The sequence below is a fragment of the Paroedura picta genome, chromosome 4 (assembly GCF_049243985.1).
Source record: "Paroedura picta isolate Pp20150507F chromosome 4, Ppicta_v3.0, whole genome shotgun sequence".
In the NCBI taxonomy this organism is placed as follows: Eukaryota; Metazoa; Chordata; class Lepidosauria; order Squamata; family Gekkonidae; genus Paroedura; species Paroedura picta.
The window spans coordinates 29,606,625-29,623,854 of NC_135372.1; the positions used below are offsets into that span (position 1 = coordinate 29,606,625).

At 51.1% G+C, this 17,230-nt stretch overlaps 2 protein-coding genes across 8 annotated transcripts in view; both read right to left on the minus strand.

Annotated features, from left to right (window-relative positions):
• The window catches only part of LOC143836723 (interleukin-6 receptor subunit beta-like), a 40,291-nt gene extending 38,496 nt beyond the window's left edge, over nucleotides 1–1,795 (minus strand). Inside the window, exon 1 of the mRNA XM_077336260.1 lies at nucleotides 1,682–1,795. Coding sequence (XP_077192375.1) covers nucleotides 1,682–1,754 — 73 coding nt within the window. The 5' untranslated portion in view covers nucleotides 1,755–1,795. The remainder of the gene's footprint in view (nucleotides 1–1,681) is intronic.
• A 7,987-nt stretch (nucleotides 1,796–9,782) lies between these two features.
• Nucleotides 9,783–17,230, minus strand: part of MIER2 (MIER family member 2) — a 32,043-nt gene continuing 24,595 nt past the window's right edge. For all 7 annotated transcript variants that reach the window (XM_077332155.1, XM_077332151.1, XM_077332157.1 and 4 more), the window contains 2 exons: nucleotides 14,242–14,378; nucleotides 9,783–13,166 (listed from right to left, as the gene is read on the minus strand). In XM_077332155.1, the coding sequence (XP_077188270.1) occupies nucleotides 12,703–13,166; nucleotides 14,242–14,378 (601 nt within the window). In that variant the 3' untranslated portion in view covers nucleotides 9,783–12,702. The remainder of the gene's footprint in view (nucleotides 13,167–14,241; nucleotides 14,379–17,230) is intronic.

Consider the following 17,230-nt stretch of genomic DNA (forward strand, 5'->3'; position numbering starts at 1 on the left):
GCCTTGCGGGGTAGATGGAGATAGAGCGTTCGTCTGTCTGGAGCAGCGGAAAAGAGCGAGATCGGCATGGTGGGACAAGAGGCAGAACTGAACTGAGAAACCCCAGGGGAGGGGGGGGACCAATTTCTATACAATCATGAACAAGGGATCTCCATGCCATGGGTCAGTTTTGGTTTAATTTCTGTGAACGAGCCCTTGCATCATTTTATGGTTGGGGGTCACCACGACATGAGGAACTGTATTAAAGGGTCGCGGCATTAGGAAGGTTGAGAACTACTGACAGAGAGGCTGATGCCTTTCTAAGCACATCAGAAGAGCCCTGCTGGATCAAACCAGTGAGAGTCCATCTAGTCCAGCCCTCCAGTTCCACACAGTTTCATTACCCCGCTAGCGCCTGCTGCATTCAAGACTACAGCAGGCTTTTCCCCCAGTAAATAAATAAAGGGATCTTCCCCCCCTCCCACCATGTGGAAGAAATTCCTCTCTGCAGTTTCTAAGGGGAAGGAAAATGTGTGGGGTGGCTCTGTACCCAGGGACAGATTTCCCCAAATCCAATGTGCAAACTTTCCTGCCATCAGAAGAGACTCCACCCCGCAAACAGACCCTACATATCTGAATAGGAGAGCTTTGAGACCTGAGGTTAGGGTCGTACCCTACAAGATGATGCACTTGCATTTATTTATTTACCTCTCACCTTTCTTCCCAGTAGGCACTCAAAGCAGCTCTGAATATTAGACTCCCCACCCCCATTTTCACACAGCTACAACTGAGGTTGCCAATCTCCAGTGGAGATGCCCCACTATCACAATTTATCTCCAGGCAACATAAATATGTTCACCTGGAGAAATGGCCACTTTTGATTATGGACTCTATGGCCGTGTAGCCCCTCTCAAAACCCTGCCCTCCCCAGGCTCCACCCCAGATTTCCCGCTTTCCCCATTCAGAGCTGACACCCCTACCTACAACCCTGTGAAGTAGGCCAGACTGAGAGCTTGCGCCAGGCTCAAGGTTACCCAGTGGGGCTTCCATGATAGAAGCGGGGATTGGCCCCTGTATTCACGACAAAGCCAGAGCCAACATGGTATGGTGGTTAAAGAACAGGAGAACCGGATTTGATTCCCCACTCCTTCGGCCGGATTTGATTCCCCACTCCTTGGCCTGTCCTTGCTGAGTAGTTCCCTTAGAGCTCTCTCAGTCCCACCTCCCTCACAGGGAGAGGAAGGGAAAGGTGTTTGTAAGTTGCTTTGGGTCTCCTCTAGGTAGTGTATTTTAAAAAAACAGCTCTTCTTCTTCTTTTTCGAGAGCACACAGCCCCTTGCAGTTTGCCCAGTAACCCTCGCTTGACTCAACATCCTAATATTTTCTTGCCTCACTTCCCGAGCAAAATTGAGTCTCGTGGTGCTGCTGATCCACAAACATGTTGACTACTCATGCTGCCCCCCCCTTTGTGTTCTTACACCTGGGCCAAATACCTGGGGAGTACAGTGCATAAATACATTTATTAATGTAATATTGGCTCAGTGCTTCATTGGAAATTGTCTGCTTGCAAAATGTGCCAAGAGAGCCAGAGAACAGCTTTGAGCGGCCCAAGAATAAACAATCCTGGTTTGCTTTTCTTTCTTTTTTTTAAGATCCCATCACAGACGATGCCTTTGAATTTGTTCAAACCTCCTTCTCTTACCTGAACAGGAGATGGGGCTGAGGAGGGCCATGATCCACACCAGGGTCCACCACATTCTGAAAGTACAAAGCATCACAGTTCAGACAGATGCAAAAAGGTCTTTTGACTCCCCCCCCCAAAAAAGAAATGTCCATGGGGGACAGGGGGAGGTGTCAAGTACCTGGTTGCCACAATAGATAACTGGGCAAAGTTTTGAGTCCAGGGGCATCTTTAAGACCATCAAAGTTTTGTTCAAGATTTCCAGATATAAGCTTTTATGTGTGAGCCCACGATGCTTGTACCTTGAATCCAACCGAGTTGGGCTTAAAGATGCCCCCGGCCTCCAACTTTGTTCTGCTGCTTCAGATCAACCCAGCTGCTCACCTGCCTCTACAATCAATAACTGTTCCTGCCCTTCTTTTCCTCTGAGCAGGGAGCACTTTGAGAGCAGAGGAGTCGGGAAGAAGGGAAAGGACTAACGCCAGCCACGTTTCCACTCAACATTATACATCTTGGACACTCTGCCCAGGAGGAAACTCAAGGGTGAGAGAGCTGAGAGGAATACTCACTGTCGGACCAGCTGCCACATCTTGGGTGTGAAAACTGAACATGGTTTCTGCACATGGGGTCAAGCCCATCAACGGATGCAATTGGCACTGATTCTTCAAGGGCCCTTTTCCATTACCGCTCTACTCTGGATGTGATCCATGGTTGGCCCAGCGCACTTCATTTTGTTAATGAGCCGTCTCTGAAGTGATCCAACCATTTCAAAAAGCGCCACACTCCCCCCCCCCCCCGAGCACTATGCTATCTTCCTTGGACTTTTTTTTTCACGTTCTAAGTTGAGCGCTAGAACCCTTCTCCATGGGGCTGTGCTGTGGCACTGAAGTGCTATGTTGGTCTAGCGGTATAGTATGCTGCTCACCTTAGAATGTTCCTAAAAAGTTTAAGGAAGATCGCTCTGTGAAAAAAAGGCACAGGGAAAGCCTAGTGCTACTGGAAGAGCTGCACACAGTTTGAGCAGCGCACTACAGTGATTCAAATAGAGCAAAGAAGTGAAAACGGGAAAAGGCAGATTACGTTAAGACTGGCTCAACCACGCTTTGCTAGCCGGATACAAGTGGCTTTGTGTGAAAAGGTAAATACAATCAGTTTGGTAGGCAAATGCTTGTGCCTGAAATGACATGAAAAATCTAACGGCAACCAGCTACCAAAAGAGATAACAAAGCCAGGATCCACACCTGTCCTGCCCCATCCTCAACATCAGAGGAAGAGTCCTGGATGGACTAGGTGTCCTTCTTCAACCCAGAGCTTCTCACCTCCCAGAATTTTCAGGGTGTGACCCCTGTCTCCTCTGCCACAGCTGGTCCCCATCATTCATTCATTCATTCATTCATTCATTCATTCATTCATTCATTCATTCATTCATTCATCCATCCATCCATCCATCCATCCATCCATCCATCCATCCATCCATCCATCCATCCATTCACTCATTCATTCATCCATCTATCCATTCATTCCCCTCCTAGAAAGCTGGCTCAGGGTGGTGTACATCATATGAAAAAATCCTAATAACATAAAATATCTAACATTAATTACAGTTTCTAAAAATTTTAAATTAAATTGAACTGACAATTTAAGGTAATGCCAGCACCAGCACCAGCAGCTCCAGGATGGGTCGTCATCAGATCTCCCATAGCTAGATTAGGGGGCAATATTTGGTAGGAAGGCCAGTAGATGTTGTGGTTTCACTGGCCCCAACCTGAAGCCTGGCAGAAGAGCTCCGTCTTGCAGGCCCTGTGGGATTGTGCTAGCTCCGTTAGGGCCTGGATCTGCTCTGGGAGCTCAGGTCACCAGGTAGGGGCCAGGACAGAGAACATCCTGGGTTTCCATGCCCCTGTCCCTTCCCCTCCCCTCCAGTGGAGACACCCTTGCTTCCTGCTCCTGAATTGGATGTAGCTCCATCCTGGCTGCTCGCTGGCCCAGGAAAGAATGGTGCCCCAAAGGAGGGAACCCTCCTAGCCCCGGCACCTGAGGGACTTCCAGCTGGAACTACTAGTGGTGGAAGTTTGGCACATCAAGTGGGAGCTCAGCAAAGGGGCTTTTTGGGGGACAGGGAGGGCAACTGGAAGGCCTGGTTTAGTAGATAAGGGAGGAGAACACGTCTCAGGAAGGGAAGGTGCAGTGGGTACTGTGACCCTAGAACTCCCCATCACTGCACACCCATCGTTAGCAGTATGGGCTCTGCTTTGTGGCCTGGCAACCCTTCTGGTGCTTCCACCCAAGGAGTTTGCTTGCCTTTGGCTCTCCGTCTGCCGTGTTTGACATAAGGATCACCCAAGTACAAACATCCGCCTAACTCTCTGCTCCCTGCTGCAAATGATGGGCAGCTCTGGGCGGGCGCTGGTAAGCTGATTAATTCCAGCATGACTTTTGTCCCTTTGACATTTTCATGAAGACAAGAGGGAAACTATCCTGTAGGCGGAGGTAGGGAAACCTGGGGCAAGAGTTCCTCTACTTAAAAAAAATAAAATTCCAGATTTTTGTGCTTTTTCTTTTCTGTGCTATGAAATTAGATCAACCCCCCCCCCCCACCACCACTTCACCCCTTTGGTGAATCCATTCATCTCCTCTCCTTTTCTGTTGATCTGGATATCTAAACTTCAGGTTCAGGCCCAAATTTAGCAGGCACGTGCCAGAAGGATCTGTTCTTCAGGAAGCCCATCTTCATGTCAAGAAGTGTGGTATGGAACAGTTTTCCGTAGATGAATTTCAAGTCCACATAAGCGGTATGGGCTCATGTGCTGCATTTGTGCCAGTAGCACACCAATCTGTTGAGCGCCAACCTGGCGGCCGAGCACAACTCTCACTCCACATTAATGAACTTGTACCATAGAACTCCTAGAGCCTCTTGTGGTGCAGAGTGGTAAGGCAGCAGACATGCAGTCTGAAAGCTCTGCCCATGAGGCTGGGAGTTCAATCCCAGCAGCCGGCTCAAGGTTGACTCAGTCTTCCATCCTTCCGAAGTCGGTAAAATGAGTACCCAGCTTGCTGGGGGCTAAACGGTAATGACTGGGGAAGGCACTGGCAAACCACCCCGTATTGAGTCTGCCATGAAAACGCTGGAGGGCGTCACCCCAAGTGTCAGACATGACTCAGTGCTTGCTCAGGGGATACCTTTACCTTTACCATAGAACTCATCTGGACCAAAACTCTCGTAGGGTTGTGCGATTCAGCCGCCGAAGCAACCTTTCCTGCCCGTAGCAGCCAACTCTGCAGTTACTGCTATGTAATCAGTACCAGCCTGTTGGGCAGAGATATAAGTAAAGGTACCTCCAGATTTATCAAGATTGGTTAAAAGAGGAAGCAGTTCCAAATATTTTAGCCCAGGCTTATTAATAATCAGATCTGTGGATGAGTGCCCTGGGATGAACTCATCACGCTCTTCATGCTGTCTTCCATATTTGAAGAATTCCAGTTCATTTCCTTGGGAGCAAGGCCAACAACTTTGCAGGTTGTTGTACTGCCAGTAGGTATAACATTTAATGATCTTGCTGCTAGGATATCAGCGTATTCACGTCTGAGCGTTTAATTGGTCACCATTGGTTTAGGGGTCTGTAATCTGTGCTCAGCCTTCCAAGGTTGACTCAGCCTTCCATCCTTCCGAGGTCGGTAAAATGAGTACCCAGCTTGCTGGGGGGTAAACGGTGATGACTGGGGAAGGCACTGGCAAACCACCCCATATTGAGTCTGCCAAGAAAACGCTAGAGGGCGTCACCCCAAGGGTCAGACATGACTCGGTGCTTGCACAGGGGATACCTTTACCTTTACCTTAATCTGTGCTCAAGGGTCTACTAAGAATCCAGTCTTTTGGTACTGGTCAACCACTCTGGTGGCAAACTCAAGGATCTACTGAAAACCAAATTGAAAATGGATGAAAGGAAGGAGATAGAGGTCTTCCGAGTGCAAAGGATATCAGTGAGGCCACCAGCTGCTGAGGTGCCTGCATACCCTGCAGTTGAGGAAGGCACCCTTGCAATTGTGATTTCTTTTGTGGCCAGCCTAGTATGCCTACTTGTTGGGAGAACCACCTAGTCAGAACAGATCCAAAGCCCGTTTCTCTCATTTTGAGGGTGACTAAGATGAACTTCTGTACCCGAGATGCTGCACAGCAGGACTCCAACATTGCATCTCAGAGCGTAAGTACACTTTGGATCCAGCTTCCTGCCTCCCTCCCAATTCAAAGGGCCTTTACTCTGGCCTTGCCCTCAGCCAGCATGGATGGCAACTATGATACCCCTCTTAAGTGTGGCAGGGCCCCCTGCCTCATTGACAGGCACACTGTCTTCTATAACCAATGGCACCCCACAATAGTCTAGGCTTAAGCTAAAGCCAAGACGACACTGCTAGGGTCGGCCAAGCCAGGCCAGACTCCATCTCTGCCTTAGGTTTGGAATGACAGCCTTTTGCCTGACCCAGAGTTGCCTTTGGACTCAAGCTTGCATCAGCTCACCCCCCCCCCATTGTATTTCTAAGTGAGTGGACTGGCTTCCTCCTGTTTGCCTAAGGGCACCTAGGAAAATCCTTTGTCTTGCAACATTTTTCACACTTGGCCCCTCTGCCAGGGGATATCTCCTCCCCACATCCTGCCAGCTAGACCTGATGGCTCTCTTCCTCAGAGCCATTAATACCTTTATCCAAATCCATTTACGGCCATCCCCCCCCCCCCTTGGCCAGGTATTGTCCTAATCTCTGGGGACCCTGGAAACTTCCAGCACATGCTTACCTGAGCCTTGTCACATAGCCCCCTTCCCAAAACCCTATAAAAACTGTGGCTTCACACAGCCACTCTGAGTGTCTTCCAACCCGGGACCTCCCACGCTGGTTCGTGCTTCTTCCTCTGACCCACCACTCCTCGGACAGGTAACTATCAAGCCTTCCACTTTTCCTCCCCCTTCTCTATATGACTGCTTGTATGTGTGTTAGCTATTTGTGTGTCTTTTTGTTATTTTACTTTCAATAAAAGCTTATATTACTATTTTACCATTTCAATCTGCGTTTACCTTGAGTTCCTACGGGTGTAATCAACCCTTGCAGACATAGGCAACGATCCGATAAACACTAAATTACCCCCCTCTCGCAGCATTTGGGCTAATCTTCCCCACAAGCTCAAAGATACGTGCTTTTAGGACACGTGTCCACTCAATTTCGGTAACACCCCTCTCGAGATAATTTGCCCATGTCCCTTTGGAGAAACTGAGACCAGGGAGGTTTTCCCCACTCCTCTCTCTACCCACTGCAGCGCAGGACTATTTCACCACTATTCAACAAATTTCCAGGACTTTCTGATAGAATATGTCTTGAAAAACTCTTGGTAGGTGAAAACTCTTCAATTTAAAAATGTCTTGCAAAATTTGTGCCTCAGTATAGACAGCTCATAAGGGTCCGAATATCAAATTATAAGGATCTGTGAACTTCCAAATTTAATTTCTGGTTTTAGTTCTATTTCTATATATATATATATTATATGTCATAAATTTTATTCTGAAATGTATCCATAAATATTGATGTCATCTTTTTGTATGCTGGTTATTATACCCCGCTTTTTACTGCCCGGAGTCTCCCAGCGGCATACAATGGCCTCCCCTTCCTCCCCCACAATAGGCACCCTGTGAGGTAAGTAAGGCTGAGAGAGCTCTGGGAGAACTGAACTGCTAGAACAACTCTGTGACTAGCCCAAGGTCACTCAGCTGGCTATATGCGGAGGACAGTGAATCAAACCCGGCTCACCAGATTGAAAGCCACCACTCTTAATCATGTTGGCTCTTGCCTCTGGCTAGTTCAGATATTTTCTTCTTTGGTCTATGAATGCAAATAAATTTGATTTGAGCTGAGCAGCCAACGCTAATCTGGATTCCTCACTCTGCATGCAGCCAGCTGGTGAGCTTGAGCTAATGTCAGTTCTCCTAGAGCTGTTCCCTTAGAGCTCTTCGCCCCACCTCCCTCACAGGGTGTCTGATGCGGGGAAAGGAAGGGGAAAGTGTCTGCCAGCTGCCTCGGGACTCCTTCAGGTAGTGAAAACCAGCTCTTCTTCTAACAGGAGTGCCAAAATATTGCAAGAGACAAACTGCTCCCTCTTGTGACTTTCCTTCTCCCAGGACACAAAGGGGCTGTCTCTTTCCCCATTGCACACTGACAATTCAAAAGACAGCACTCACCTCCTAGATGAGCTCTTGCAGACGTTCTCCTTCATCCTTCCAGCGGTCCTTCCTATCTTAGCAAAGCGGTCCGGGGGCTCCATCCTGCTAGGTGTCTTTGCTCTGGAGGCAGTCCCTCAAGGGGGCTCTCAGGAGTTGCTCAGCAGTAAGGGGAATGCACTCTGAACCTGCTCAGAGGCATTTTTTCCCCTAAGTTGGCTTACACACAGAGACTAGGGACTGTCTCTCTTGGCACACAGAGAGCCACAAAAAAGATCCTGTTACTTGAATGGGACTTTTTAGGACAACCCAATTCCGCTCCAACTGCAGAAGCCAACAGGTGAGTGAGAAAGAATGAGAAAGGTAGACTCAATGGTTGCATGATGAAGGGGAGTGGCCAGTGATCATTGGCCAATGAGAAGAGAAGAGGAGGAGCCCCAGGATTTGACTGGTCTGAGAATACCTGATGCCACAGCAGGGGGGAAGCCTGTACAGAAGTCCACGAAGAGACATAATATGGGGATGGTTCTGAACGCCTCACCTCTGCCGTTTCAGTCCTGGAAAAAACCCCATTTAAATGCCGCTGCTTCCTTGTGCAAATCAAAGCCGTGATTCTGTTTTCCCCTTTATTCTACCAACTCTTCCCCGGTGCACTAAACTGCCTTCACTCCAACAGATGAGCGTCATTGTAGTTATCAGCAATGTATGTGCAAATACCACTTGAATGGCGGACAAAAGCCACACAACCTGTGTCCACAACACAAACAGATCGACAAAACCAACAGTAAGCAGCAGCAGCAGACGCCAAGCCTTAAGCTGAAAGAAAACCAGGAATGTTTGCTCTTCCCCTCCATGAAGCATTTTAGGAGCTGAGCAGAAGTATAATAAATACTTAGCTTGGAGGAAGGATGGGAGTCACAACTCAGTCCGATTCCGGTTTGAACGGTCTTCTCTCAATGTCGCCAGCGGAGATGTTGGCCAGTGTTTCCCCCAAGCTGTGTCGCTCATGAACCAGGGAAGGGTGGGAGGGGGGTGGTCAGCAACAGGCCCCAGGTGGCGAATAGGCAGTCCCTTGGGCTCCAAAGCTTCAGGAGGGCTCCTCGCTAATCTAGCTGCCGGATGGGCATGAAGCCCACTAAGAAAGTGGGGCGTTGATGGAGCACATGCTCAGCTGGATGGGAGAGGAACCCAGAGGGAAGAAACCAAACAGGGGCGGTGGTGGCGGTATGCACATGCACATATGTACCTGGGAGTGCGAGCTGTGCATGCAAGGGAGAGATGAATTGTATTAAGCCCCCCCCCCCACCTCAAACCTGACTGGCACCTACCACACTCCACACTAGTGAACCTGGTAAGGTTGAGGTTGCCAAGTGATAAAGGCAGTCTAGGTACACCCAGAGGGCACTTAATACCTTTATAACCTTTTCTCCGCCTTAAGGAGTCTAAAAGCAATGTCATGCCCTTCTTCCTCCCACAACAGGCATCTTGTAAGGTAGGTGGGGCTGGGAGAACTCTGAAAAAATCAATCAGCAGCCTGCATATGGAGGAATGCATGCAGAGTGTGGAATCAAACCCACTTCTCCCGGGTATTCTGTTATGAATCACTGCAGCAGCTAGTTTTAAAGGTGTCAGCTTGGTATAGTGGTTAAGAGTGGCAGCTTCTAATCTGGAGAGCTGGGCTTGATTCCCCATTCCTCCACTTGTAGCCAGATGGGACCCCGTCTTAGGCAAGGCTTGGGCGGATCTCAGTGGCAACCCCAATGGTGCTCTCCAGCTCCCTCTCCTTGGCCCTGCAAGCCCCTGTCCCCGGTCCCATTTCCAGTCCCCCTTGTTGGGCACACAGCCCTGGCTCTGCCCTCTTGACCCCCTCCCCCTCCAAGAGAGGTTTTGCAAAAAAAAAAAAAAAACAGAACAAGACAGACTTGGTGGTCCTTGTGGCTTTCCAAGGCGGGCTTTTTAATTAAATAAATAAATGGTAAAGGGTATTTCAAGGCATTAGAACTTCACAGTGGAGGCTTCCTAGCTGCCGGCGGGGGGGGGTAAGAATTTGGGAGGCAGGCAGGGTGGAGGAGGTCATTGTTCAGGATTACAACCCCCCCTCCCCCCCCCCCCCGAGCAGTCAGCTCCTCTCACGTCTTTTGGGTGGACAGCTCACACACCTGTGACGGCTGCCGTCCTTTTGTTAAAGGCAGGGCGCCTCCCCTGAATCTGTAAACCAAACTGAAAAATATAGTTATATATAAATAATAAGACATATTCAAAAATATGAAAATGGAAACGAAAGGAGTTAATGGCGAGCAAGAGAGAGAGGGGGGGGGAAACCGGAATGCCCCCTCCCCCGCTGCTGACCCGCAGCGCACCAACCTTGGGGGGGGGGGTGGAAATATATTTCACAAAGGTGCCATCGCAGTCCAGGATGGGACTCCTTACTGCAGGGAGGGGCTGGAGTTGGCTTTCCCTTTCCCTTTCCCACCGACTGCTGGGGGGGGCACATGGGGGGGGCATTACCACCAGAGTGGCTGCCCGGGAACCCAGCACAAACCAAGAGCCTTTGAACGGCACGGACCCCCTTCCCCCAAGGCCCTGAGACAGCGCTGAGAGCAAGCAGGGGATGCCTGGTGGTCCAGGGACCTCGGCTCAGCAGTCTGTGGAGCCCTCTGGCTTGAGGAAGCACAGCGACACTCGGCTGCCGACGACACCGTCTCGCAGGGGAGGCCAACTTAGGCCGGCCTCCCTCTCCCATCCCTCCAGACCCAAGCCCCACCACTCGCAAAAATGACCTTCAAGGGAACCCTTGAGCCCCCACCCAGCCCACTGCTTCGGGGTGGAAGGGCAGTGGAAGAAATCTAACCCCTGAGCGTCATGAGAAGACTCATTTGGGGCAAAGCACTGCCGGATTCCATATGACCCTGCCCCTGGAAGCAGGGAGAGAGCCCTGGCCATGCTCACCCCTTGAGGGACGCTGCAGTGCCACAGGCCGTGCGGCAGCCGAGGGCCGAGAGGAGGCAGGCCCCACCCCCACCAGGCTCTAGGGCAGGGAACGGCCATGAAACCAGCCCGTTTTGGGCCATGGGGCAGGGAGCGGCTGGAGAGCCCTGCTCAGCATCCTAAGGCAAAGCTACACGCAGAGCCAAGCTCTTAGAGGGGCAGGGAAGTAGGCGTGAGCAAGGGCTGCAGCTCCTCTTCCTCTTCCTCCCGCTCTGCCTCACAGCATTGTGGTTGTGCTCTTCTTGATGGCTTCCTCCTGCCAACGAGCCCCAGCCACGGTGCTATGCAACTCAAGAGCCAGGCAAAGTGCCCCTCAACCCCTGTCCCAGCCATGACCCCAAGCTATTATGGCTGGGGGGGGGGCAGGGAGGGAGGGGTGAGGCCCGTTGGACCCACAATGACAGCTGCACCTATGGCTGCAGCAGGTGGAAGCTGCCTTTTGGGGTAGGAGTTGAGGGGGGGCGGTAGCTGGGAGAGGAAGAGCACATTTCTCTTGCCCCAAAGCCCCCTCTACCTAAGCTGCAGAGGCACAGGCTGTATGTGGAGCGTGCAGCCAGATCCAGGGGAAGCCAAGCAGCAGCCAGGGTCCAGGATCTTTGTCAAAGGGAACGGAGCCGAGGGTTCAAATGCTCTCCCGTCACCACCCTCTCCAGCCCCAGATCTGTGCGTAAGGGGGCCGGGGATGCATTTCTCCATGCTCACACACACACACGGTTTCAATTTGGCACTCTGAAGCAACAGTCGCTGCTGCTCCAGGTTCCCCTGCTGCCGTCAGAACACATCTTCAAGCTCCGGGAATTGTAAACACATTATTTCACCAACTCTGAGTCCCCCTCTCTGCCTTTTGTTACACAGGACATGCCTTGGCTTTGCGGAACGGCACGAACCGTGCCGTGATGCCGGAGGGCAGGAATGCACCTGCTGGATGCCAAAACTCTGGAATGCCCTCCCTGCCACAGAGTTTTGGAAAGAGGGCTGTGGACCACGTCACTGTCGTCCTCTTCCTTGGGTACCAGCCCGGCCTTCTTCTCCGGGTGTGCGAGACCACTGGCGACTCAGCAGGGCCTCGATGGGCTGCCGGGCAGACAGGAGTCCTCGCCGGGATGGTGGTGGAGGGATGAGCCAATCCAGAAAGGTCCTTAACCTTCCTGCATGACCAAGAATGAGAAGGCAGGTGCAGCTCTAAGGGGGAGCAACAGAGCCAAGGTGGGGTTGCCCAGCCCAGCGATCTGGGCACAAGTGGAAGATTTGGCTAGAAGTCCTCCCCGCACCAAAGTTATACAGTAAAATACAAGCAAAAGAGGTACCTATTTCTGCTGTTGCCACTGAGAACCTGAGGGTCTCCCCCCTAGTTTCTGATTTCTACCTCTATGGCCACCTGCTTCCCCAGCGCCTCACCCCAATTCAGTCTCCTCCCTTCCAACAGGGCTCACAGGAGCTGTCCTGCCCTCTCTCTCTCTCTCTCTCTCCTGGGGGATCCCTTTTTTGTGCTGGAGCATTCTTGGCCAGTGAGCCTGGATACTCAGCCTGGGGGAGAATCCGTCTGCTTTCCCACCCTGCGCATAGCTTTGGCCTCCCCATCTACGATGACCCCATGGGGGTCGTAGGCTCCCTTCTACCCGCTTGGTGAAGTTGTGCAAGAGCACGTCGCAGGCGTCTGGCTTCCCTGGAAAGAAATCAGGACATCGAGGAGGGGCAGGAGGAGCAGCCGACTTGCCCGGGGCTCAGGACTGCGAGCCTCCGTGCCGCCCAGGGAACGGTGACGACCGGCCCACTGCTCTGATCTGCCTCCGCTCGCCCAGGGGATCTCAATCCAGCCAGGCCCGAATCGATGCTCGGCCCACGGGGGAGCCTTCACTGCGACAAGGACTCCGGCTGAGCCATGGGGGCCGGGCAGGCCTGCTGAGAGGCCAGGAAGCTATTTACATCTCCAATGCCCAGGATGCTGAAATCGGGGACTGATAAGGACACTTGCGCAGGAGCCGCCAATGTCTCTGGGCCTCTGTCCAGTCCCACGTGGCCCGATATTAAAGGCAGCCCCTCTGGAACGTTCGCTGGAAGGGCGAGGTCCACGGCTATGGCCTCCCCCGCGCAGCACACGGGCTCCTCTTTGGCGGCAGCCGCCAACTGGTAGAACCCGTCCTCCGAGGGATTGGGCGGCTGCCGCGGGAAAGCAGGGGCGGCAGCGCTGCCCGCAGGCATCTCTTCTGAAGGGTCGAAGGAACAGTTTGTTTCCGAAGGGGTGCTGCATTCGTAGCCGTGGCCCGACTCGCTCGTGCTGCCCAAGCTGCAAGCGGCGCTCTCAATGCTCAGGGGTTCTGCAGAAGGACAGAGGACAGATCCACATGAGAACGCTCAGGACGCTTCCTCAGCGTCCTGATCCAGGCCCTCTTGGGCCACCCGACTCGGCCGGGCCCACTCAGGCCAGCAGCATCTCTCCGGGGGGTCTCAGGCAGAAAAGGGGCCTGTTCCTAGTAGCTGCCGATGCTGCTGGGGACTGAACCTGGGAATGTCTGCAGGCCAAGCAGAAGCTCCACCACTGAGCCACGGCCCCTCCCCAAACACACAGAATTATCGGCTTACCCTGGATCAGACCGTCAAGGTGAGAAACGTCTTCTCAGGCCGGCTAGGATTCTCTAGGGCAGCCTTTCTTGACTTTTTCCCCTCTGAGAAACCCCCGGGACATTCCTCGGGCTTTGAGAAGTCGTAGAAGTGGTGCTATGGTGCAGGCTGATTTGGACGCCGCCGCGTGCAACCCTCGTCATGACACCCACCCTTATTCTCCTTGGTGCCCGCCAAGCTTTGCAGGAAGTGGGTGGCCCCAAGTGGGTGCAGCTTGTTACTGGCTGCCACCATTCCCCCAGGAGGAGCGCTTGGGCTGGCCTGAGCCAGAGTGTGGTTCCATTCCCCTTCCTGGCCATCCTTCTTCCCAGGAGTCCAGAACAGGGGAGGGGGATTCCATCTGGCTCAGCCTTCTGCGGAAGCCATTTTCTTTTTTGGTGGCGCTCACCACCCTCTCTCAAAATCCCAAGTGAGCCCACAGGCTCAAAAAGGTTGAGGAACAACGTCTTTTTTTTTTTTAAGGAAAACCATGTCAGGTCCCAATGCTAACTCTCCCACAGAGGCTAGGGGGCTGCTTCCCCTCTAGGCACAGAAGCAACAGAAGTGCTCGAGGCCAGGGCAAGGGGCCTTCCTCTACCCCTCCACACCGATATCTGACCCAGGGTGCACGTATCTGACCCAAAGCTCACGCCTTGGACAAAACCTGGGTGGCCTTAAAGGTGCCCCGGGACTTCAACATAGTCCACACCAGCACACCTGCATTCATGGGTCTGGGATCTCTCCAGCACCCCTCACCTGAGGGAAAGGCACTCCTCCACCTGAAGGCATTACCTGTACTCTCCATTGCCAGGTGATCCGGGTTGAAACGAGAATCCAGGCACCCCGTGGCTGAAGGGAGAGGTGGGGAGCCTCGGGAGCGGCTGCCACTTTCAACTTCTCCACCGTCTAAAAAATTATCCACATAATCTCTGCAAGGGGGAACAAAAGACACGCAGAGATCACTATTCTTGAATGACCTGATTAGGGCAGAAGCATGGGGCGGGGGGGGGGGGGGAAGGCAGCTATCCTTTGAACTCACTGTGGCATTAAAGGTGGTAGGAGAACAAAACATTGGACTCAACCTGAAGGTTTCTTCTCTCCAGTGGGACAAGGTTATCCAGAGTGGTTAGGTCCCGCCTCTGCTCGCCTAGGTAGGGCAATTATAATGCAAATTTCTTGTAGCCACCCAGCTGGTAACCAGAGCCTGACCTTCCAGTTGTTCCCAAGTCCTGCTGCGTTCTCATATAATGTCAGGATGTTTGCTCATTCATGTTCATGCTTTGTTTGCCAATATTATCTATCTATCTATCTATCTATCTATCTATCTATCTATCTATCTATCTATCTATCTATCTATCTATCTATCTATCTATCTATCTATCTATCTATCTATCCATCCATCCATCCATCCATCTATCCATCTATCCATCTATCCATCTATCCATCTATCCATCTATCCATCTATCCATCCATCCATCCATCCATCCATCCATCCATCCATCCCTATCCATGTGAATGTGCACTCTATCCCTTGGGCGGGATGTGGATGACTTTGCCCCACTGGAGAGAAGAAGAGTTGGTTCTTATATGCCACTTTTCTCTACCTGAAGGAGTCTCAAAGCGGCTTACAGTCGCCTTCCCATTCCTCTCTCCACAACAGACACTCTGTGAGGGAGGTGAGGCTGAGAGTCCTGATATTCCTGCTCGGTCAGAACAGCTTTTTCAGTGCTGTGGCGAGCCCAAGGTCACCCAGCTGGTTGCATGTGGGGGAGCGCAGAATCAAACCCGGCTCGCCAGATTAGAAGTCTGAACTCCTAACCACCCCACCAAGAAACCTTCAGGTGAGTCCAATGTTTCGTTCTCCTACAGTGGGGCTGATGTCATCCAGTGTGGTTAGCAATACCCAAGCTGTGCCTGGGGTGGGAGAGTATATGTCACATTCACTCTAGAGTTATTTGTTGCAGGACACGATGGCCAAAACCAGCTTCCAGAAGGTCAGATATACAAACTAGTATTAAAGTATGAAGCTGAATCAGAACAGGTTAAGAATTGTATGATTAAGTGGATATGGAATATTGGAACTAATGTTACTTTTGAAACATGGGAACGTAAATAGGCAAATGTGCCCAAATTGACAAACAGTAAGATACTAAGAGAAAACTGGTATGTTTTATAGATGGTGTGTAACACCTAAAGTAATTTCAAAAATGACTAAGGGGTATAATAATATGTGCTGGAAATGTCATGAAAAAGTGGGCTCCTTTTTCCACATGTGGTGGCCATGTGGGACAGTGTATAGATTCTGGGCAAAGGTACATTTCTAGAACAAATGTTTAATACTAAGTTTCCTTTGCAGTTACATTAAGTATTAAAGATTTTAAAACAATTTGAATTGAAGAATTTAAGAGCTGCAAATCTTAGGATAAAGCAGGCTTCTCTTTTCCCCACCCCCTTTAAAAAATACTGGGATAAATTAGCTGTAAATGTCACGATAAAGGTTTTTTTTTTTTGCTTTTTTCTTTTCTTTTTATAAATACTATATTAAAGTTCATATTGTTTTATAAGAAATGCTTAATGTTAAGTACTTAAAATATGTTTTGTGAACAAGTGCAGGAAACAGCTGATTTTCTAGCTTAAGGTTCAAGCCTTGGTTCAAGTCTAAGGGTAATTTTATAACACCTGTTGACTGTAAGTGCTGGAAATGTTATGTTAAAGTGGGATTTTTTTTGTTGTGGCTTTGTTTTTCTATTTACAGGCAACAGACATCTAGAGCAGCCGTCTCCAATCTTTTTGCGGTTGAGGACCGCCTCCGGGGTGGGGGAGAGCCGGCGTCCCGGGAGCCGCGCATGTGCAGTTGCCACACATTTGCATCTGCACCAGCAGGGGGCGCAAACGCACATGGGCGGCAGCTCCTCACATGCGTGTTTGCATCCGCCGGTGTGCTGGCGGCCGAGTCTGCCTCTTCCCCCCCCCCCTTGAATTAAAAAATTTTTTATTTTTTTTAAAAAAATGGACGTATAGGGATGGGGATATATTGTACTGAATGTATATCTATTTTCTTGCAAACCCTTATCGAAAATTTAAAAAGTTAAAAAACAGCCTCCAGAGATGCCAACTGGTCTATGTGGCAGTGTCTCACGAAGGCGGAGAAGACCATGTAGCCACCAGGCAGATCGCTACCACTGGTGCCCTGGTGGAGAAGGCCACAAACGATGCTGCGGCCAAGTGGAGTACGTCATGATCTTCCCTGCAGCAATCTTGCCCTGGACTCTGTAGGCCAGGGGTGAGCAAACTGTGGCCCTCCAGATGTCCATAGACTACAATTCCCATGAGCCCCTGCCAGTGAATGGGAATTGTAGTCCATGGATATCTGGAGGGCCACTTCTTGCCCACCCCTGGTAGGCCTTGATAATGCACTGTTTGACCCAAGAGACAATGGTGGACGAGGAAACTTTCTGATCCGTTAGTCCCGCCGTGGGAGACAAATAATGTGTCCAAGCTTTGGAAACTTGCCATTCTGTGTAAGTAAATGTGCAAGGCCCGTCATACATCCAGTTTATATTGGTCCCTCTCCCTGTGTCCACGGTAGTCAGACAGAGTGCTTCCTGGCTTGCTGGACGTTGAACTGCCTGGAGGGCTGGGGCTGCCGCTGTACAAACCTGGGCCAAGGGTTGTGTGATTCGGCTGCCGAAGCGGCTGTTCCCGCCCGTAGCAGCCAATGGCACACTGGCTGCTACGGGCGGGAACAGCTGCTTTGGCAGCCGAATGGCACAACTCTACT